This window comes from Epinephelus moara, chromosome 18 (assembly GCF_006386435.1).
Source record: "Epinephelus moara isolate mb chromosome 18, YSFRI_EMoa_1.0, whole genome shotgun sequence".
Classification (NCBI taxonomy): domain Eukaryota; kingdom Metazoa; phylum Chordata; class Actinopteri; order Perciformes; family Serranidae; genus Epinephelus; species Epinephelus moara.
Genome location: NC_065523.1, coordinates 9,307,674 through 9,330,944, shown reverse-complemented (window position 1 = coordinate 9,330,944; position 23,271 = coordinate 9,307,674). Strand labels below are relative to the sequence as shown.

The 23,271-nt window shown below is 39.1% G+C and overlaps 2 protein-coding genes across 2 annotated transcripts in view; both read left to right on the top strand.

Annotated features, from left to right (window-relative positions):
* The first annotated feature begins 296 nt into the window (after nucleotides 1-296).
* On the top strand, nucleotides 297-18,244 carry nlk1 (nemo-like kinase, type 1). Its single transcript, XM_050070170.1, has 12 exons — nucleotides 297-990; nucleotides 2,025-2,439; nucleotides 3,089-3,218; nucleotides 3,307-3,362; nucleotides 3,807-3,913; nucleotides 5,580-5,665; nucleotides 5,799-6,008; nucleotides 7,074-7,175; nucleotides 8,788-8,874; nucleotides 9,000-9,198; nucleotides 10,146-10,239; nucleotides 11,249-18,244. The coding sequence occupies exons 2-12, from the start codon at nucleotides 2,132-2,134 to the stop codon at nucleotides 11,295-11,297; spliced, it is 1,428 nt and encodes a 475-aa protein (XP_049926127.1). The 5' UTR covers nucleotides 297-990; nucleotides 2,025-2,131; the 3' UTR covers nucleotides 11,298-18,244.
* A 258-nt stretch (nucleotides 18,245-18,502) lies between these two features.
* LOC126406055 (ceramide synthase-like) overlaps nucleotides 18,503-23,271 on the top strand; it is a 9,025-nt gene continuing 4,256 nt past the window's right edge. Inside the window, exons 1-3 of the mRNA XM_050070180.1 lie at nucleotides 18,503-18,740; nucleotides 20,205-20,288; nucleotides 22,259-22,478. Coding sequence (XP_049926137.1) covers nucleotides 18,622-18,740; nucleotides 20,205-20,288; nucleotides 22,259-22,478 — 423 coding nt within the window. The 5' untranslated portion in view covers nucleotides 18,503-18,621. The remainder of the gene's footprint in view (nucleotides 18,741-20,204; nucleotides 20,289-22,258; nucleotides 22,479-23,271) is intronic.

The following is a 23,271-nucleotide window of genomic DNA, read 5'->3' as shown; positions in this document are numbered from 1 at the left end:
GAGCAGTAAAATCCTGCTTTTAAATTATTGCATGATATTAAAACAGTGAAAGGGGACATTTTTGTACTTTTGAATACATTTTCTTGATTACACATGGATATCTTTACTTAGGTAACATTTTTATTGCAGGACTTTTACTTGTAACAAAGTATGTTATTTACTTATTTATTCATTTACTCTGTGGTACTTTTACTTCACTAAGTGATCTGAATACTTCCTCCACCACTGTCTGAAGCTAAATTGACATTAGCATTGTTTACAGCAGGGTGAAAAGCATCAACCCTCCCCCACCCGGCTTCACTAGCTCCTCCTACTTGACTAGCTAGCCAGCTAGCCGCTGTAAAAGCGGCCAGAAATCTTTAAAATAACATTGAGGGCCTCCTGGATGAGACATATTCACCCAGAAAACACAAGAAACTGCCTTTATGGGACGCTTGATCGGTGGATATTACGACGCGATGGCCAGCTAGCGAGCAGTCTAAAGCTAGCTGCAGCTAGCTGGTCGGCTAGCCGGGGTTGGAGCTCCGGACCCCCGCATCCAACTCTGTCTTTTTCGCCTCTATGAAATTAGTTTCCGTGCCATGCCATTTTTGATTTAACAGAGCGTTTGTTCTTACGTTTATTAAATTATATTAGTAAGGGAAAGGTTTTCCTTTTATAATATGTAGGTCACTGTACCCGACCAATGATAGTTATATGGGTCATCATCGGGTTAACCTATGAGCAGGAACAGCTGGTTAGCACGGTAGCTAGCTGCTTTGGTATTTTTTTAAAATATCAGTTATCAATAACAGAAAGGCAATAACGTTAATGCACATGCTTTTGTTAGTGCGGATTACTCTGCAGCGTGTGTGGCTGAGGCTAGCATCGAGTGGAACATTTATTTTTTTTCCATGTTTTGGAGTCGTCGCTGGACCATCGTTAGCTAACTTGGCTAACTAGCCGGATCCTGTTAGCTCAATTAACCGAGCAGCTTCACCAACTAACCAGGTAAGAGCAAACAAAAAGGTAACTGAGCTCGCTGATTTCAAGTGTGTGACTCAGTGATTTTGTTCGGTCACGTTCGTGACCATGTTTCACGAATTTATGTGAGCTTTGTCCGACATGTTTCATGCTTTTAATATGTTTGTTAGTACATGTTAGCTAACGTTTAATAAATCCTCTGTGTGTCTGCAGTGTTAACACATTCTTCATCTTGCTTGTTTACATCGGTGTCGTTACATTATCACGTTCAGTCATGGAAAGTGTTTGATTTGTAGTGAAAAATTACAGCATATAAAATTTTAATTTTCTACACCCTAGGGCAGGCAGCCGTTGGTTTCCTTTTCTGTAGAGACTCAAAACAAGTTATTGTCACAGTGAGCATCACATTTTGCATTACTGTTGCCTGATATTAAAGAACACTCCCTCAAATTAATCTGAACTTTAGACTGCATTACCACACAAACATAAGTGTAAAACCACTGTAAGTTGATTTTTATCAGTGCATTAGTGTGACTGTAAACCTGGGTGATGATCCAAAATAACTCACAATACTCAAACACTTTGGAATGCAATAAAAAAAATACTGTGATTTGTAGTTAAAAGATACAGAATCTATTTTGAATATTAACATTTTTTGTGTCTTAGGGCTTTACTTATGTTGTTATCAATAATATTTTTTAAAAACAATTAAATGTCCATCACAGGTCTTTAGTCTAACCATCAGTCCAAAACACAAATTTATTCAGTTTATCATATAAGACAGAGGAGAGCAGCAGATCCTCACATTTGTGAAGCTAGAACCAGCAAATATTTGGTGTTTGTGTTGGGAATTGTACCTCAAGCTATTAGCAAGTTGAGTTGCTACTTAAATGACTGCTACAGTTGCACTTACAGTGTGTTATACTATAGGAGAGCTGTCAGCACATGATCCAGTCTGCTAAAGTATGTCCCCAAACTAGCCTGAGCTTTCACAGGACAATACTTTTAGTTGAATTTCTGTCCAAACTATCAGTGATTGTCTTTCCTGTATGTTCACACAGGAAACTAAGTAATCATGCTGAGTAAGGAGCCGTGTTTCCTCCGCGCCTAGCAGCAGCAGCTTGGTGCAGACAAAGTGGACTGTTTCTGGGGTTTGGTGAGAGGAGGGATGGCATTTCACGGTGCAGGCCGGCAGACCGTCTGTGGAGACTTGTTTCCGGGCTCTGAGTTGGGCCACAAGTATTTCTGTGTCAACTCCTCCTGCGGAGCCCCCTCCACGGGCCTCAGTGCTACGCCGTGCCTGACTGGACCCACCGCCCCGGCTGGGACCCCTCGTCACCCCACAGCTCTCGGAGGGAGCACCGGCGGCGGAGCAGCAGTGCCTCAGCCCTACAGCAACCCGGCCAGCGAGGTGCCCAGCCCTGCAGAAATGGAGCCAGACCGCCCCATTGGTTATGGCGCTTTTGGTGTTGTCTGGTAAATATAAATTAAGGATCATACCATTGTTTTGAATGTTTAAGATGTGCATAATCCGCATTACTGGTGACCATGACTTTAAAGCATACGAGTGTGTTAAAGAATTTCTGTGTTGTTGTTGTTGTTGTTGTTGTTGTTGTCTTCCAGGCAGCCATTTGTGTCCTTTTATTTCTGCAGAGAGTTCAGACTATCTTGAAACAGTTTATTCATCTCAGTGAATGTCATGCCTGCCTTAATTTCAATCAAATTTTGCATTGTTGTTGCCTGGTATAGCCTTTCAAATCAATCTACACTTTTATCTGCCTTACCACGCAGATATAACCTAAATGTAAAACCTCTGTAAGTTGATTTTATCATTGTAGAGGTATGATTGGAAACAGGTACCTACCTGGATGATGATAGTTTCTTCGCATGTTCCCAGAGCTCAACATGACATCTATAAAATGCTTGTTTTGTCAGACCAACAGTCCAAAACCTGATAAATTTGTGCATGAAAATACCACAAGGAATTATTAGATTTGTTTGCAGATTTATTCTCTGCTACAGTTGTACTGGCAGTATGTCAAACCACAGGAGAGTTTAGTCTGCAAAACTACATCATCAAACTAGCTAAACGTCTAAACTACCCATGATTCTCGATGTCTTGCAGGTCCGTTACTGATCCACGTGACGGTCGCAAGGTGGCTTTGAAGAAGATGCCTAATGTCTTCCAGAACCTGGTTTCTTGTAAGAGGGTCTTCAGAGAGTTGAGGATGCTCTGCTTCTTCAAACATGACAATGTAATAACAAGACAAAGGGAAAAACTCGTTGCTTGTTGTAGATGGGATTAAAGATGGACTAAATGTTTGTTTTTTTCTATGTCTGCAGGTTTTGTCAGCTCTGGATATTTTGCAGCCTCCACAAATCGACTGCTTTGAGGAAATGTATCCTTGAACAAACAACTGATCAGAAGTCAGAATCACTCTTGCATTTGTGTAATATTACCATCATATAGAAAGTATTCTCTTTCATTTCCAGCACACTATCTCACTAATCATACATTTTCTTTCCCATGCTTTCTGTCCTAGTTTCTCTTCTTTTAATTGTCCCCATCACGTCCTCCTTTTTTATTCACTTAATTTAGCCACCCGCTCACTCACTCTCTGGTCTAAATCCAGCCCATCACTGCAGACGTGAGGCTGGCCACCAGTGAATATTTAGTATGAGTGGTTGATATGATTTTCTTTTCATATTTGTTTTATTGACATTTGCTCAACAACCCAAAAAAAATGAGACCTGTTCTCAGATAGAGATGCATCATGTTCATGTAGGCGGAGGTCAGTCCGTGTGTGAGCTTTTATTTGCCTTGACAGCAAACCGCCCCGCAGCTACGTGATAACAGAACTGATGCAGAGCGACCTCCACAAAGTGATCGTGTCTCCTCAGCCTCTCACCACCGACCACATCAAGGTCTTCCTCTATCAGATCCTCCGAGGTGAGCGGACAGTTTCAGTCCGGCAGAAGTGGAGTGTTAGCTAAACTGCAGTACGAAGCTTTTTTCAGCTTGAAAGACAAGAAGATGAACTGTGTTTGTTGTAACTAAATTACATTTTATATGTGTGTGTACAGCTGCAACTGACACTGATTGATGAATTAATTGCCCCATCAATTGTTTGGTCTATAAAATATCAGAAAAATTGCCTAGAAAAATACGCCCCCCACATTTTCCCTGAGGTAACATCGTCAAATTTAAATGCCTGCTTTTTTCTGACTGTCTGTCCAAAACTCAAATTTATTTAATTTATTATCACACAGGATAAAGAAAATCAGGAGATACTGATGTTGGAAAAACTTAAACCAGAGAATTTCGATGGAAATTTTGTTTGTTGAAAGACTGAAACAGTCCATTAACAAAATATTTGCAGGTTAATTTTGCACCAATTAAATAATTAGTTTGAGGAATTGTTTAGGCTGTCTCCATGAGCAATATTCCACATATGGTTTCATGTAGTCAGCATTGCACGATGATTCCATAAAGATGTTCATCCGACCAAAAGGTTAGTTTTTTTTTTTTTAATCTTAGTTTTTCCTCATACTTTTTTTTTATATTTTAAAACCATCTTTTTAATTGTCCAGCAGGGGTTTACAATCGGAGCATAGAAATTAGGCTTTTTTTTTAAACAGTAAACATTTAAAAAGCTGCATCTAAGGGACCCTGACACACCAAGCTGACGGACAATCATCAGTCAATATTGGACCGTGAGTCATCTGTTGCCCTAGTTTTGGCTGTGTGTCATTGCCACTAGTTAGCCCATGTAAGCTGTTTTATGGCAAATTCAGCACGTGAGAGAAATATCTCTGATTGGCAGTTCAACTCAGTGTATGAGAAGAGAAGGAAGTTAGGAAACAAAACAATCAAAACAAACTTGTTGCGTTAGGTACCATTTTTTAGCTATTAAGCTCTTTAGCAGAAACACTTTATAATTATTAGTGTTTACTAGCACATGTTTAATATTTAGTAAATATTGGGTTATGTTGTTAATGTGCTAACTATTATCTGAAATCCATCCTGTCGGTTTTTCATTTTCCCTTTTGATGCCGAATACAGACTACCACCACCTGCTGGTATAGAGAATTATTTCCACCTACACAGGCGTAGAACGTAAGTGGTAGCTGGCTGTTGGTTGTAGTGGTTTTGGTGTGTTCAAGTGCAGCTTTTTGGCCAAGACACAAGTGATGAGAGGTGACGCAACAGTCGGCTTTTGTCACCACTAGTGTGTCTTAATGTCAGGCACACCTTATCGAGTTAAACATTTTTACCATCAAAACTGTGATTTACCACGTTGCACCTGACACCAAAATGTCTTTTTCTAAATTTTAAAGAAACATTGATCTGGCAGACAGAAACTCTGAAGAGCTATTGGATAACTGTGTTTATGAGAGTTAAATCTGACATCTTCCTGTCTTATGTAAATACATTCTAAACTAAACGGGCTGGTTTGTACGACAGGTATGAGCGAGAGGAAAAGGTGTATGTAGATTACCTATATTTTACGTTTAAGATAAAACATTTAAGTGGGAAGCAGTAATGCGAGCTTGACAGTAATGCGGTATGGGTAACATGAGAATAAACTATTGATGGTTTTCGTTTTGTGGCTCAGGTTTGAAGTACCTGCACTCTGCTGGGATCCTGCACAGGGACATCAAGCCTGGAAACCTGCTGGTCAACAGCAACTGCCTGCTCAAGGTAAACCTCAGATTTGTCTGTCTGCCTTTTGAAAACATGGATCAGTGTTGAATGGAGTGTTCCTCAGACCAAGAACAAGATTCACTCATGATCCCAAACAGATGCATTAACATGATTTATTTTCTCTGTTTAGATTTGTGACTTTGGCTTGGCACGGGTGGAGGAGCCTGACCCGTCCCGTCACATGACCCAGGAGGTGGTGACACAGTACTACAGAGCGCCAGAGGTGCTGATGGGCTGCCGACACTACGGCTCTGCCATCGACGTCTGGTCGGTGGGCTGCATCTTCGCAGAGCTGCTGGGACGCCGCATCCTCTTCCAGGCTCAGAGCCCCATTCAGCAGGTGAGATGAGGTGACATCTGTTTATTTACCGGTACCTGCTGAGTCATCGTTAGCAGGGTGTTTAAAAAGGGCATCCATGCTCTGCAACCTTACCGTCAATAAATGAAAGATTCAGTAAAACAACTCCGGTGCCACCATGGAATGTTTACATTTTCCTTTCACTGTGGGGCTCATTGTAGATTCTTGCTTCATTAAATCACATCCCTCTGAAGGTTTTGTTTTTCTTTTTACGTAAGTTGTCCTATTTAGATTGTTAGCTCAGGTTTCCCAGTGTTTCATTATGTCTCCTGAAAACACTAGAAGAAATGATAGTAACACTTTATAATAAAGCCCGTAATTGTGTTTTATGATTTAGTTACCTGTAAGATTCTCACCAGTTCCTACTGCTACTTAAATGTAGGTGCAGAGGGGAAAAAAACACTACGGAGGAAAAGCCAGTTATACTCTTATTCATTTTTTTTCATACCGAATACCTTTTGGAAGGGCTGCATGATAAATCATTAAAAGATCATGATTTAGATTCAGGCATTTATGCAGTCTCATTTCAACTTGCTTTGGAGAGTTGCATATAAAGAATTAGTGGTCATAATTTATCCCTGCTGCAGCACGCACAAATGCATTTTAAGGCTGACACACTCCTTCTTAACCGCTTTACTCACACTCAACCAATCAATCTAGCAACAAAACTATAAAATATTTAAATATTTCTGTCTTTGCCAACAAGTGTAAAACACAAAAATATTTTCTTTACAATTATATCAAATGGACAAAACCAGCATTCCTTGCATTAAAAAGCCCCAAATTAGAGATTATTGGCCATTTTTGCATGATAAATTGATTTAATTTTTACTACTTGTACTTTCCATACTTTCCAGCTTGAGACCGGTAAACCTAAAGCCTTCCAGCTATGAGGATTAATATGTAATAGTAGTCTTTAGAATGTGCAGGTTTGCATCTTGACACATGAATCAGCATGTTCTACCAAACCAGTCCAAATTAGTGGGATTATTGTGCAGCTCTTTCTTTAACGCACATTTTCTCCTCCCTCCCTGTCTTGTCCTCCAGCTGGATCTGATCACAGACCTGTTGGGAACGCCTCCTCTGTCGGCCCTGGCATCAGCCTGCGAAGGAGCCAGAGCCCACATCCTGAGGGGGCCGCACAAACCGGTACGTGACTGTGTGGTCCGCTCACACTGAATCTCCAACAGCAACAAAGCTCTTTTTTTTTTTTTTTTATACCAAAAATGTTTCACAGAGGAGACTGAGTGTTGTTGAAATGTTGGTCTGGTTTTAAATTTTATCTAAAATAGGTTTAGCTTTCAACATTTGCAAGTAAATGAAGTGTCTGAGAGGTCAGAAGCAGTTCTGAGTGTCAGGCTAATTAATGTTGACAGCCTGCAGCTCCAATGTGAAAATGAGCTGAGTAGCACAAGATATGAAATGTTGATTAAATTAGTATCTGACACGTGAATAAAGCTCGGCACACCTGAATGTCTGACAGATGCGTCGGAGGAGGTGCAATCTTAAAAAACGATGAGAAGAACTCCTGCACGCTGTCTCGTTACCGCTGAAATATTTATTTACAGTGTTTTGGTGCATCTGACCTTCATCATGTATAATGATAGTAATGATATACGTGATGATGAACGTCAGACAGAAGCGTTTTAAGTAAATACTTCAGCAGTAAGCAAGATGGTATCTGACACATTGAAATAACAGTTTGAGCCAACTGACTTTTACGCCTTATTTTTGATAAGCATAAGCATGTTGCTTTAGATATGAAAGATTATTTTAAAATTGGTGCTTAGCATTCAGCAAGACTCTGTGTCAATTATAGAAATGACAAACACAATCATAATGTTAATGAATCAGAATCCGATTTGTTGCCAAGAAGATTTTCACATACAAGGAAGTAGCCTTGGTATTTTGGTGAATAACAGTAAACATACAGAAAATAAAAAAGGACAGCAAATGTTGAGATTTATTAATTTAAAATAGAAACATGTACAATAGAAAAACTCATATAAAAACATTGAAAATATATGTCTACAGTGTTTTGAAATGAGGAGAGAAAAGTGCAATAGTTGAATAAAGAATATGTTCAATGTACAGAAATAATAATCCATCATGTTTGAGTTAATTTAACACACTGAGTCAGAGTGGTGGGCCTTTCTGTTTCACTGCTACTTACTTGAAGTATGAATTATAACATCTCTCTGACCCCCTGACACACTGGCGTACTACTTACTTTTTCATTTAGAAATTAAATAACCTGTAAGGTAATTAAGCTTGTAGCATGGTGTCAGTACAGCATAAATAATAATGGATTTGTGAAGCCTATAACAGCGTTTAAATAGCTACAGTATAATCAGTTTTCAGGCAAACTGGCTGCTTCAGGCTGCTTTATTGATTTTTGTCCACCAGGTATCAGAAAACCTTGAAAACAAGCTGACAGACAGTCTGCTGCATATCTCCACCTTTATTAGGCCAATCACCGAATGGGAAAAAAACTGTTTATTTACACATCAAGTAGAAAAAATACAAGTAGAAAGCTGAGTAAATCTACACTATTGATGATAATTCACATGATCTGACCACTGGGATCAAATAATTTTAAATTGTAAACTTTTACTATTGATTTTATCGAAGATGAAATATCTGTCATGACTCAGGTCATTTACTAATATCGATTATTAAGCTCATATTCTCCCAAATTTAATTTACTATCTAGTTCAGCAGCAGAATGATGAAAGAAATGTTTATTTATCATTTTTTACAGCCGTCGCTGTCAGTGCTCTACATGCTGTCTGATGGAGCCACACACGAGGCGGTGCACCTGCTCTGTCGGATGTTGGTGTTTGATCCGGTGAGTTCAGACAATGCACACTGAAGGAGATTGTTGGTTCTGATGTTTGTGTTATTGTTTATCTCTGATGGAATGAAAGTCATGTGTTGGTATCTCTCTTTAACCCCTGTCTGTTTTCTCTCCAGGCCAAACGTATCTCCGGCAGCGACGCCCTCTCACACCCGTACCTGGACGAAGGGCGTCTGCGTTACCACACCTGCATGTGTCAGTGCTGCTATTCTGTTCCCAGCGGGCGAGTCTACACCCGAGACTTTGAGCCGGTCGCCGAACGGCCGTTCAGCCACAGCTACGAGAACAGTCTGCTTTCTGTGTGGCAGGGAAAAGGTACATCACCGTGTGTGTATATAACCACATTTCCCCCAGTGTTAATTTTTACAAGAATTTTAAAGTAAGTTTTCGTCTGAATCGCTTACTGAAGAAAAGTAGATGGTTTAAAGCCCATTTTACTCTTTTTTTATTTTAGTCAACGGTTTACTCATAAAAACAGTATCATGGATTTTGCTGAAGGGATGGATTCTAGCTGAAATATAACAGGGACGGTAAATCATTATGATTGCCATGTATTGCCGTATAAAAAGCAATGGTGGCATAATGAAGGGACTGAGTAGAAGCCCTGTTGTGGATCTCTGTGTAAAAAGGGCTTATGTGTTACTCACTGACCGTACGTTGTCATATAAAAATGAATGCCTAAAGTTATTCATATTACTGCTACTTTATATCACCAATATTACTGAGGTCTTTTGCTAAATTCGGCATCATGTTTCACTTAAGGTTGCTTTGATATTATAGGCTGATATAAATTAAAAATACTTTGATCAGTGGTCTCTGTAAAGGCTGATCAGAAGACGTATACAAATGTGAAGGAGTAGATGTATACGGTAAGCTAGCTTGGCTCCATTAAATTTAACAATAAGGTGATGGAGCTAAGCCAGCTAATGGCTAATACCATTGGTTAAAAGGGGGAAAAAAACAATGTTTTGAAATGGCTACTGTGATCTAACTCAGGTTGTCCGCCCAAAAAGAGCCAACTCATACGTCTCATCTTTACACATCAGGGCATACTGAATGGAGATTTCACAGTAATTTTTTGTCAGTGTTTTTTTCATATACGATGTCAGTTTAGTCATGAAATAAAAGGACATCATTGAACACTTACTGTCAAAATTTTGTTGACAAATGAACACTGATTTCCACCCTGACTTTTACATAGTCTCTAAGTTACTGTGTGTATAAATCCTGACTGCTGATGTTCTTTTGTGTCCCAACGCCAGAGTTAATCCATCGCTTCATCACGGAGCACCAGCAGGGCAAACGAGTGCCGCTGTGCATCAACCCTCAGAGTGCTGCCTTCAAGACCTTCATCAGGTGAGGGAGAGGAAAAGTCTGAGCTCATAATGAAATGTGTAGTTTCCAAGTTCTGTTTGAAACCATTACGTCATAGTCAGTCTGTATTAGGGCTGGACGATTAATCGAATTTTAATCATGATTTCGATTTTGGCTTCTCACGATCATAAAAACATTGTAATCGAAGAAAAACGATTAATGGGCCGCGCGGCGTGTATGTAAGTTCCTGTGCTGGAAAAGCACCGTGAATGCACCTGTGTTATGTGCAGCAGCAGCANATATTTTTATTTATTGTTTTTATTGCTAATATTTTTTTTTTTTTTTTTACTGCTTACTTGTTGCTAATTTATTTCTGGCTGTTCTTTTAAGTTATAATTAAAGTTGAGTTTTGGTGGAGTTTTGAAATCAATGAATGATCGTGTTTATTAATCGTGATTTCAATATCAATCAAAATAATTGTGATTATTATTTTTGCCATAATCGTCCAGCCCTAGTCTGTACGGTTGAAAAAAAGTTAGTTTAACCGGTTTCTGTTAGCTCTAAATCAACAAATCAAATCATTTCCCTGTTCCCTGCTCACTTTGCATCATCTTCAAGGCATGCACATTGTTATGTAATCAATGAATGAAAAATACATAAAAGTTGGACATGATAAAAGTAAGAACATCCATTGTTCTTCGTAATTTTAATTTAGTCGTCCCTAATTTTAAATTACCACAAGTATTTTTGTTTATGTGTTTTTTCCTATCAGACATGGTCTTCCATTTCATAAACAATGAGAGGGAATAAGCAATAAATGAGAGTTTAAACATAATGCCTTGTAATTTTATGCATTTGCTCAGACAATTTTGATGGCAAAGTACATTTTAAAATCCTTTACTGATGCAGAGCACAAAGAAGACTTTACTTCTTTAACGTCATTACTTTTCAGAATAAATTTGTAATGAACAGTAATGTATAACACGCCATCACTTAACAAATCGATGAATGGTACATGTTCCATGTCTGAAAGGAATTTTTATGTCTTCAGGTCCACTGCATGGCACTCCTCCAAGGTGTCCAGGAAGGAGGAGAGATGAACGGTCCTCCTCTTTCTTATGAGGGGCGACATCAGAGTTTGAGAAAGGATTTATTGGCCGTGAAAATACTGAAGAGTTTGGGTCTTTTTCTTCTTGTTTTTTTTTTGTTTTGTTTTTTTTTTCCACCTGGCGAGGTAGAGGGGAACAACACTCCCAACGTAAGAGGGGGAAACAGCCGACCCACCTGAGCTCCTCCTGAAAATCCTCATCATTTTTTTCCCTCCTATAAATCTACTAAGTTTCCAGATTATGAAAACTACTGCTTCACTTTTTTAAACGACCCAAACAGCTGATGCTCGAGGCGTTTCCGGTGCTGAATTAAAAAATAAAAAAATGCTGCTGAAGTGCTGGAGGAGGGATAAGAAAGAGGAACTTGGTACTAGATTGGATTTTCCATCTATATTAGCAGAGACATTAAGAAATAATGATTTTAATTGTTTGGTAGAATTGTTGCTTAGCTAATTTTTTGAAGTCATTCCAGCCCTGTGCAATATGGTTTAATTTAAACAAGCGGTAAACACGCCGGGGGAGACCGAACACTCCGTGTGTGTTCACTTGCCAGCCGGATTTTCAGACACTTGCTACATGATCAGATCAGATACCCAAAACAAGACCCGCCAAATGACATGACACCATGAACCGCCAAACACCGCCAAGGTTTTCCTTTTTTTTTTTATTATTATTATTTTTTTAACTACATTTGAACACATCACTCACTGTGTTTTCGCCGCAACTCAATGCGGCGTTAATAATGCAATTAAACAGATGTAGCAGGTTTTAACCACAGAGTTCCCCAGTGTTCCTCCATACACACAGTTAGCTTTGTTATTGTTTTAGTTTCTGTTCCTCTCGTTGAGTTGTCTGGTCCTGGATCAGTGTTGTTTCACCACCTTTAGAAACCTGCCTCATTCAGCAGGAGAGAATTTAATCAGGATACAAATCTAGAAACAGGAAATCATTCCCCACAGTTTTACTGACGTCAACAGACCATCTCATTGCAAACTATTTTATTTTCAAGTCATGACAGGAAAGTGTGACTTTAAGTCATCTGAAACGATGTTCTGCAGAAAGATGCCAAAACTATGAATTTGGCAACTTGTTTTTTTCAACACGTATTATTTTAACACACCACATGGGTTTTATTCCCTGCAGCCCTCCTCTGCTTCGACTTTTTGTCCCACCAACGGAAGGAGAAACAGGAAGCAACAATGTTTTTTTTTTTTTGTTTTTTTTTGTTTGTTTTTTTTGTAATTTCTTAATTTATTGAGTGTTTGTTGAAGAATGTGTGTCTCCACCCTTTTTGGTTTGAAGTGTCTCGGTTACCTCAAACTCCTGAAAAGAGAAAAAGAACTGATATGTGCATATCTGTAAAGTGAACCCCTCTCGTCACACCTTTAACGTCATTCCTCCAGATTCAGTGACTACTTCTTTTACCTCGTGCTCGCTCCTCGCCTCTTGCCCCGCAGCTCAGAATTAGTGTGAGGATTTTTGAGAGAAGGATGTTGTCGGTGAAATGCTGCTGTTTTTGTTGTCTTTTGTTTCTTTTAGTTTGTCGTTTTTACTTCCTGTTTTAGTTTCAGGCTCAGGTGTCCCGTTAATAGACTATGTATTGTACAAAGCCACATAAGGATGCACCAGTATTGATCCTGGTTTGGATTATCAGTAAAGTACCATATCAGATTCTACACTGTAAGACGTTTAGTAGAAGATATGTATCATATCGGAAGGGATTTCTGTCCTGTGTCGTCAAACTGACTTTATCATCAAACACACAGGTGACTAAGTCTACCATCTAATTGGGTTCACTTCCTCTCGTGTTGCAGTGAAATCAAAAGTGAACATACTGGTGGTTTTTACATGTTTAACCCTTTAAACTACAAACTTAGGAAATCATCCTGAAAGTGTTAGTTCAGTGGACATGAACATGCAAAGACGTGAAAGTTGCTGCAGATCGATAAGACAATTAAACTTTTAGTTGTCACTTAATGGTTTGGTTCAGCAGTCCAAAACTCAAAAGATGTTCAGTTTACTTCAAGAAACTATTCAGATTTCAGAAACTGGAAGTGAATTTTTGACTTAAACCCAGTAACCCCTTTGAGGAAAAAGTGCTGACTTTAGCACACTGGCAGCGCTGAGTTAACTGAAGATGCACCATTTTGGTCATCGTCCTGACTGCAAGACAAAACCTCCAACTACGACACAAACATCTGCAGAAAGTTTTCAGTTTGTGAAAGTTTATGTAGCTGAAATGAACTGAAACTGAAGTCTGTGCTTTGACAAAAAGTTCAGGAGTATTGTCATTTGTAGATAAATCTGTGAAACATGAACAACCATCAGTATGATCCTCTGGTTTCTGGTGACGCTCCCAAGATGTTTGGTCCCTTTTTGACTGCAGGAACTTTTCCAGGAACCTTTTTAAGGACCTCAGGAACTTTTGCAATGACAGTCAACTGGTGCCAACCAAGTGACGGCCAGCCACCCCAGAATTCACCTCAGTTTGTCTTGTCCCATGCTAAAATTCACCTCTGACCAGACTGTTTGCTTTTTCATCCACGTTTGGTTCATTTGATTTGAGGCTCCTGAGAACACACCGAAGGAACCTCCTGGTTTAGTTCCTGTGGCTCTTTAGTCGCGAGGAGTCTTGTACATGTCCTGTACCTCCAGCAGGCGGGGCCCCTGAGCCTCCAGGTGCCGGAGCGTCTTTGTCGGTCCCTCACAGTTTTCTGATTTTCTAACACCTGAAACCTCAGCTCCTCTTCTACAGGAACACAGCGAGTCTCTGTGAGCAGCTCATCACTGAGGCTGACTTGTATATCTGCATGTGTATATTTATTATCCCATGGAGAGCATTTGGGTTTGAATGCTGTGCAATTGGTTGAGTTTGTCGACGATGACGAAAACGTACATTTTGTGGTAATTTTTTTATTTAATTCATCTTTAGGAAGTGATTTTTATTAGAAGTTTTGTTTTTGTTTGTTGTGATCTGATTAGATTTTTACAAAAGCAGTAGGGAGATTGTTTTGAGAATTGTTCCCTAAAAACATTTGAAAGAAAAAAAAGCAAGTAAACCTCTGCGTGATGTCAGCACTAATATGTTTATTTTCAGTTGGTGTTGTGAAATCGTGCAACTTTTCATTTTGATAATACAACAGAAAGTAACTGATATAAACTTATTAGTGAAGAGTTATCAGTATAATTTGTCTTTAAATTACATCTTCATGTTCTCAAACTGCTGAGTTAGTTCCCTGAAATTAACATTAATGTTCTCTCCTTTACAATGTGTCTCTTATTCCCTGAACACTCCCACTGTGGATCTAAAGCTTAATTACAATCTTTGTCCTTAAAGCCATGTCTGATTTGTGTAAAGGTTGCCAAAGGGGAAAAATGGTGGTTTTATTTAAAAAGAAAACACATCCTGTCTCAAACTTTTTAAATATCATACAGAGACTGCCATCTTTCTCTACCTCTAACCAAAGTGTTCTGAGCGCCTAAACATAACATTAAAAATGTTAAAGCTACGGTTAATACGAAACTAAGAAAAAAGTGAAAATTTGGCAGATACGTTGTGTCTGCACATCTTGCAACTTTGCAGAAGAGTTTAAAAAATGAACATTGAACATTTTGTTGATTTACAAATCTTGGTGTTTCTATGAAATGTCAGAATACAATTTCCTGTTGCAGTTTCCCCGAATGACGTCTTTAAATTACATTATTTTGTCAGGTGATACAGTTTACTGAAAATGAATTGCAGAAGATAGAACTCCAGATTTTTGTTGAAAAAATAACTGAAAAGAATAAATTATATATAATGTAATATAAATACAAATATAACATTAGCAAATAGAAAACACAAAATTAATTTATCAAAACAAGGGGTCATTTGAGGGAGTGATTTGTTCATTTGAAGCTCAAATTTACTCATTTAGGGAACAATGAATCAAAACTTTTTCCCTTTTGGACTTTTTCTTTATTTCCTTTATTTCTGTTGTTGTGTTGAGTAGAGATCCTTCAGGTGAGAACCAGTTTTTAAACTAGATGACCTCCCTGCACACTGTTCAGAGATCAGCTGACAAGTGCATTTTGAGTCTTTGATTCAGCTCTAGTCTGTAGATGATTAAAGCAGAGTGGGACAGACAGACAGACAGACGGCTGGTCATCTTTAGAAATTAGACTCGTTTTTCTTCTATGAAAAGAAACTTGATGTTTTTATTATTATAAATATGAAACTGATGTTTTGTCTTCGTTTTAGCAAAAAAAAAGTTTTGTTTGTTTTTTTTGACTTGTGTTCCCAACAAATACTTGAATTTCTTAAAAAAAATGTTTAGAGTTAAAGTAGTGAATGATAAATAAATAAATGGACACTGGATAATAATCCTCTAATGTTTACATGTCACTTTTTTTCTTAACAACTTGACCTGAATGTGTCAGTTGGCCCAGGTAAGGGTCAGTGAGCCTGTTTATACCCGGTATCATCATGCGTCTTTGGTGATCCGATCACACGCGGACAGTTCCATGTCTGTCTGTTCACACCTGGCATTAGAAAGCATCTCCAAATGCGTCTGGGGTGAGCACTTGTGATCGGATCTCACTTCCCTGCTCTATATGCAAATAAACACAAATCATTATCGATGCAAAGACCAAATGTGTTGTTGTTTTGAACTGGCAGGAGCTTTGTAGTTCTATACGCACACTTAGCTTGTGTTAACAGGAAAAAGTTGAACTAACTGACCATTCACCTGGAGTAGTGTGGCTTCAGGACATCAGCTAGAACGTCAGCTGAGTAGGCCGTTGTTCACTGTGGTGCAGGACACATTAGTGTTCGCACTGCTAAAAGAATGTGGACCACACTCTGAATGTGGTGGAAGTGATTGGATCACAATGCGTCTTGGTGGTCATTGAGACTTGGATTCAGCGCTGTTCACTTGTGATCGGATCTCCCAAGACATGATAATACCATGTATAAACAGGTTCAATAAGAAGTCTGTGAAAAGATGTTTGGATGGAAGTTTAATGGATGTGGTTGTAAATAAAGCTTTCAAAATCTGTGAGAACAGTTTGTAGATGTGCTGAAAAGATTTGTAATCTTAATTTACAAAGTCATATGCATCCATAGGCTCTGAAATGATTTATGAACAGACCTTCACCAGCTTCAGATTGCACAGTGCTTAAAAAAAAATAAGGGAACACTTAATGGTCACAGTCTAACACCAAGTCAGTTAAACTATAGGGATATCAATGTGTCCATTTAGGAAGCTCAAGCTATTATGAACTAGTTTTACCTGCTTTGGTACAGATAAAAGTGACAACAGGTGCAATGGAGAGGCAAAAGCAAGACAACCTCCAAAGAGGGAATGGTCCTGCATACAGCTGACCAAACTGTCAGAAACAGACTCCATGAGGGGGGCATGAGGGCCCGACATCCTCTAGTGGGACATGTGCTCACAGCCCAGCACGTGCAGCTTGATTGGCATTCGCCTGAGAACACCAGAATTGGCAGGTCTGCCATTGGTGCCCTGTTTTCTTCACAGATGAGAGCAGGTTCACACTGAGCACATGTGACAGGCATGAAAGAGTCTAGAGACGCTGTGGTGACTGTTATGCTGCCTGTGACATCCTCCAGCATGACCGGTTTGGTGGTGGGTCAGTGATGGTCTGGGGAGGCATATCCTTGGAGGGCCGCACAGACCTCCATGTCTACTTTAACACCAACAGTACCCTGACTGCTGTTAGGTATCCTCAGAGCGACTGTCAGACCTTTCGCTGGTGCAGTGGGCCCTGGGTTCCTCCTGGTGCAGGACAATGCTCAGCCTCTTGTGGCCAGAGTGTGTAGGCAGTTCCTGGATGGCGAAGGCATTGATGACCTTTTACTGGCCCTTTGGTTCCCCTGACTTAAATCCAATTGAGCACCTATGGGATGATATGTATCGCTGCATCCAACATCACCTAGTACCGCCACAGACTGTCCAGGTGCTGACTGATGCCCTGATCCAGGTCTGGGAGGAGATCCCCCAGGACACCATCCACTAACTCATCAAGAGCATGTCCAGATGTTGTGGGTGCATACAGGCACACTGGGCCAAATGCTCTACTGAGCCACATTATGAGTTGCCGTGAAAAAATTCACTCAAGCTGGATCAGCCTGTGATTTCATTTTCTTATTTTGATTTTCAGTGTGATTTTGAATACAGCTCTCAGTGGGTTGATGGTTGTGGTTTCCACTGACCATTGTTACTTCATTTTGTCCTCAACAAATCATACAATGTACACCAGTAAAGATTTTCAACTTAAATAATTCGTTCATCGGGACCTGATGTGTGATTTAAGTGTTCCCTTAATTTCTTTTTAACAGTGTATTATGGGCCAATATACACATCATATCAAGGTGTCATGTTTTCTGCATGTTAAAGATTCACATTTTAAAGTTCATAGAACCCATTCATGCTGCTCACATTAATCAAAAATCAAAGGTAAGGAAATATACAAATTAATGGATGAATTGATAAAGCAGGAGTTAAACTGAAGTAATTTTATAATCCCATAATCAGAATGACTTTAAAACTACTTGGTGACTGAATAAATTAACTGACATGAAAATGTATGGTGGTGTTTACAGTGCATGCCACATAACCTTCTCGTCATCACCATTTCCTGTCTGCCTCTTCTCTGTGCATTTTCCAATAAAAACAGAAAAAAATGAAATATCAGCATCAGAATATACTCAAAAGACCCAAAAGTAAAAGTACTCTGTGCAGAATGGCCCCTTTCAGAATGATGTATATTTGGACTATAATTATTGATGCATGAATGTGTTCATAACTTTAATGTTGAAGCTTGTAAATTACTTTATATACAGCTGGGTAGTTTTATCTGTACAATAAATCATAATTTATTTGTTGATTTGTAGTGTTAATAATGTGAATCTGTAAAGTAGGCCTGACTAAAAGTTTAAAATAAATGTAGTGGTGTAAAAAATACATCACCTTCTGAGATGGAGTGAAGTATAAGTATAAGATAACATAAAATGGAAATGCTCAAGTTAAAAAAGCACCGCAAAACTGTACCCAAGTACAGTACTTGAATAAATGTACCGTCTACAGATCAGTGTGTCCCTCCCTCCACCCTCGTCACCACACCTCCTCTGACAGGTGGCAGCTCCTCCCAGCTGATCCTCCTCTTTGAGCTCCTGGAAACCTGTCTTCACTTAACACTCCCAGCACACATATACACACACATGCACACACACACACACATACACACACCTACATATTTACACACTCACATACACACACACACACACACGTACACACACACATACAGGTGAAGCATGTTGGCCCTCATTGCTGCAGGCTCCATCTTCTTCCCCGGACTCTTTCTGCTGTCCAAACAGAGCCTGAAGCACCTGAAGGGATGGAGCGAAGGAGACGCTGCCATTGTGTCCACACGGTAAGAACACGCACACACTCTCTCACACACACACACACACACACACACACACACACTTACTTACATTAATACCCCGCAGACTTTCCCCAGCCTTGTGGGGTCCTCCTTTTTGCTGGGAGCCTCCATGATAAAATCTCTCTGCACAAGCCTGAAAATTGACCTAAAATAAATTGTTTACTGCTCTTGAGCACTTTGAGAGTGATCACAGTCCTGATCCTGATCTGTAATGACATACAGTCCTCTGTAGTTTATTATCAGAAAGTCACACTAGTTCTAAGTGACACTGAAATTTGAGAATGAAAGACTTACAGAGGTACAGTCATGTCTTAAAAGTTTCTTTCAATGTTGTGCTTCTGTTATAATATACAATCCTGCTACAAAACAAGCAACTTGTTGCCGTTCTACTGGAACCTTAAAAGTATGGTGGCCCTGAGAGCTCAATACACTGCAATTTAAGAAAACACATGAATGGTTTATTTGTGAATTTGTTTTCGTAAACGAACTATTCCCAGGCAAAGAGACAAATCATCACAAGCAGGTGACAAAAAACAATTTGCAATTATAGAAAACAGAACAGAAGTAGTTTTTAAAAAAGCAATTTAATTCACTTGTTAGAAATCAACAACCAGTAATGTACTCTTCTTGTTTAAATGTTACGAATTCATGATTGAAAGGTAGGTAAACTAAGGCTGACTTTAGATGAGCAGCAAATATTCGAAATATTATCTGAATCATGCACTTAGAATATTAAAAGAAAACACAGCTTACTGTGTTTTCTCATTTTCCAACAAAATGGTACTGATAGATCATCAACTTAAGTAGCTTTATGAGCCACAAACCATGGAGACAAGTTACATGCCTCAGGTGTGTTCCTCACCTTTAAGTGTCCCCCTGGAAACTTCTGCTGTCTTCTGCTGTGATCCGCACGACTTGCAGTATTTCTGTATTTGGCTGTATTTTCAGACGGTGGTGGAGGAAGTACTCAGATCCTTTATTTCAGTAAATGCAAAAAAGACTGTTACAAGTAACAGTCCTGCGTAAAAATGTTACTGAAGTAAAGGTATGTCGGTATAATCAGGAAAATGTATTTCAGAAGCAGGATTTTTCTGTTGTAGTTGGTTGAGGTGGAGCTCATTATAAAATTTTAACCAGTAATTATTTTCATTATGGATTAATCTGCTGATTATTTTCTCCATTAATTGATTGATTATTCCTCAGAACCACAGTACAAAAGGGGTTGACACAGATAGAACTGTGAAACTCTGTGCTTTCAAACAATGCATGTTTGTTAAGGTTGACTGAGTGACCCAGATGCCGCCCCTCCCAGTCTGTGTTTGCTTGTTAAAGTTCAGATGAAACACCAAGAGACAGATTCTGTACTTTTACAAACACATTAATGATGATCTCCTGGATGAAAGCACACAGACTTGTTTGTTAAACAGATTATTATTTCTGTCCTCTCAGTCTGGTGTCATCCATCCAGGCCATCATGGCCTCATCAGCAGGATGTATCATCGCCTCCTCATGCAGGGATGTCATAGAGGACAGGTGAGGACTTCTTACCTTTCTTCTGCTTTTCTCTCACCTTTTAGTTTTTATTCTTGTTTGTTTTTCCCTCTTCCTCTGTGCCATAGAGCTCCATTGTTGTCCAAAAACTTTTAAAAACACGATTGAGTCACACTGTTGCACTGGGTGACATGTTGCATCATGACCATGAACACTGTATTTACTTTGACTCAATCTTCCACACTCTGTCCTGCTGCCACAAATATTCACTAGAGAACCAAATCTGGATTAATCCGCTGCTGAAAATAGTTCCCAGTCACCAGCTGTTTATTATCGAGTCATTTTTCAACATAAAGCTTTATATTTGTGTTTTCAAAGATTTATGTCCTCAGTATAATGAGCTTTGAGATTTTTTGACAATAAGAAAAATATTAAATATCGCCAGCTTTATATTTTAGTTTACCTTCATCACTTTGCATCTGATGGTCCAGACTGAACTATCTCAACTACTGGATGGAGTGTGCTGAAATTATGTGTACAGTAGATATGCATGATCCTCAGATCATGATGAATCCCTCTGACTTTTACTCTTGCGCCACCATGGGATTCACATTTGTGGTTTTAACCGAAACATCTCAACATCTATTAGATGTGTTATAATGAAATGTTGTTCAGACATTCATGTTCCTCACAGAGCAGCAGCAGTTTAAATAGAAATGCATCACACTGTGTTTTCTGTCTGGGGCAGCTCTGTGAATGTTTGTGATCATGTTTAGTTCCTTTATGAATAATACAGTTAAAAGTTCAAGTTTTGTAGCTTCTACTGAAAAATAATGATATCAGTAGGCCATTAGAACAAAACACCTCACACTGGGGCTACTTGTGTACATAAACCAAACCTCAGTCACTCTGTAATCTAATTAACAATCTGCAGCAGTGCAGCTATTTCAGTCTGTAAGACGCTCACAGAGATCACTAATCCTGCATGCTGAGGACGATGGGAAATGAAACGATGAAGAGGAGGAGTGTGAGACAGATGACAGTGTGTGTGTGTCTGGGTCTGGGGGGGAGGGGGGGGTGTAAATCCCAGGTTTCCTCTGTTTCATTTCCCAGTCAAAGTGGAGAGGAGGTACGTCTGAGAGACATTTGTTTATCAAATCACGCCACAAACACTGACCTGCAGCAAGCAATCGCACTGTGTAGCTGCTAAACTCTAACAAGTCTCTAAATGTTTAAGTGTGAAATTTAATCTTTAACACATCAACATGGAAATCTGAAACATGGCAGTACAAAATAGAAATAATGAGATTCTTAAAACTTGATTTAAGATCCACTTTTGGCTCTAATCATGTGAGCTGATAATTTGGCAGTAAGAGAATAAAATCAGTTGACTGACTCACATTCAGACTGGAGCTTGTGGATACAGTCAGAAAACAGTAAAATATCTAAAGGTCCTGTCTCATACTGTTTAAAATCTTTTAAAAAATACTGGATACACAGACACACAGCATCACTTGTTTCATCAATATCACTGAAATATATTTTGTTTTTTTCAGAACTTCTGCTTTCTAAAAGACAAAAATCAACTACAAAACACTTTCATGTGTGACTGATGTGTGCACTTCATACAGTCCTTCAGTAAATATTTCAGGTATTTTACTGGAGCCATTGCCACCCTGATACAATAGGTGCATACAATTTTGGGGGCACCACTGCAGAGGGGGAATTCAGGTGTTGCACCAAAATAATTGGTATGTACAACTAGAATAAGAGTAGGTTAAGTACAAAATTTGAACTATACATGAGTAATTAAAGAATTAAAGTTAAGTAAGATGTACTACATTAGAGTATAGGATAGGATATAAGATATAGTATCAGGTGCAATGTAATAGTAGAAATAATAATTTAAATCAGCCGACAACCAGATTAGAGTTGATCAGTTCTACGATAAACACATCAATAATCAGAGTGCGTCTTATCCAGCTCTGACTCACTTCCTGTTTCCTCCTCAGTCATTGGCTGACCAACACCTACATCCTGTTTGCCACGCCGTACTTTGCCTACGACATCTATGCCATGTTCCTGTGCTACTGGCACAAGCTGCAGGTCAAAGGTCACGAGGAGGAGGGTGTCAGGTCAAAGAGAGCTGCTGTGGCCGGTTACCTGCGCAGAGAGATGCTCATGGTGCTGCATCACATCTTCTTGGTGGCCTTCTGCTTTCCCGCCTCACTGGTAACTAAGGCAACAGTAACAGTGATGTCTCACTATAAACACTGAATGTAAACGTAACCTTTTTTTGCTTACAATAAAACTCCACAAGTGAACTTTATTATATCTGAAAAAGTGACATTTTGCCAACTAAGTTCTGAATTACTCCTCAGTATCACTATAAACACTCAGAGTCCAGTTTATTAGGTACACCTGCCTTTTAGTCCATTTGGTGCACGCTGTCACTTGTGATGGTCTTGTCAAAGTTGTTTGATATGTCTGGACTTCAAATCTCCTGTTACAGATTTCTTAATTCTTCATTTCATCTGTGGCCCCTTTTTGAGGTTTTAATATTAATTATAGCTGCTGCACAGCGATGGGTCGGGTCCGGGCATTTTTAGGCAATTCTGAGCAACAAGCAGAAGAATTGGAAGACATTTAGCAACACAATCTGCCTTTTGCATCAATTGAGGCTTGAACTCACAACCTCTGAGACTAAGGATCAATTTCTATCTCACTGAGTTAATTAGTCAGTGACAGTTCATGTGTAGTGTCACAGATTGACTAAGCCAGATGTGCAGATTTAGCAGCCGTCCATGCATGGAAAAGCAGATTTCAAACCACTGTAAAAAATTCAGTTATCGAAACAAAAATCTGAAAATACACATATTGCATCTAGACAGCATGGAGATGTTGGTAATTTATTTTAACAATGATTGATTTGCTTCATAAGTGAAAAACTGATGTTTAACTAGTTGAGCTATGTGCAAAGTGAGAAGCTTCAGATGGTTTCACACTGAAGTATTGACACTGGACC

Excerpts from the sequence above, each read along its gene's own strand:
- nlk1 (XM_050070170.1), top strand. The coding sequence starts at position 2,132 with ATGGCATTTCACGGTGCAGGCCGGCAGACCGTCTGTGGAGACTTGTTT. Across the intron at positions 5,666-5,798 it reads ACAGCAACTGCCTGCTCAAG|ATTTGTGACTTTGGCTTGGC; the intron begins GTAAACCTCAGA and ends TTCTCTGTTTAG. Across the intron at positions 8,875-8,999 it reads GGATGTTGGTGTTTGATCCG|GCCAAACGTATCTCCGGCAG; the intron begins GTGAGTTCAGAC and ends TTTTCTCTCCAG.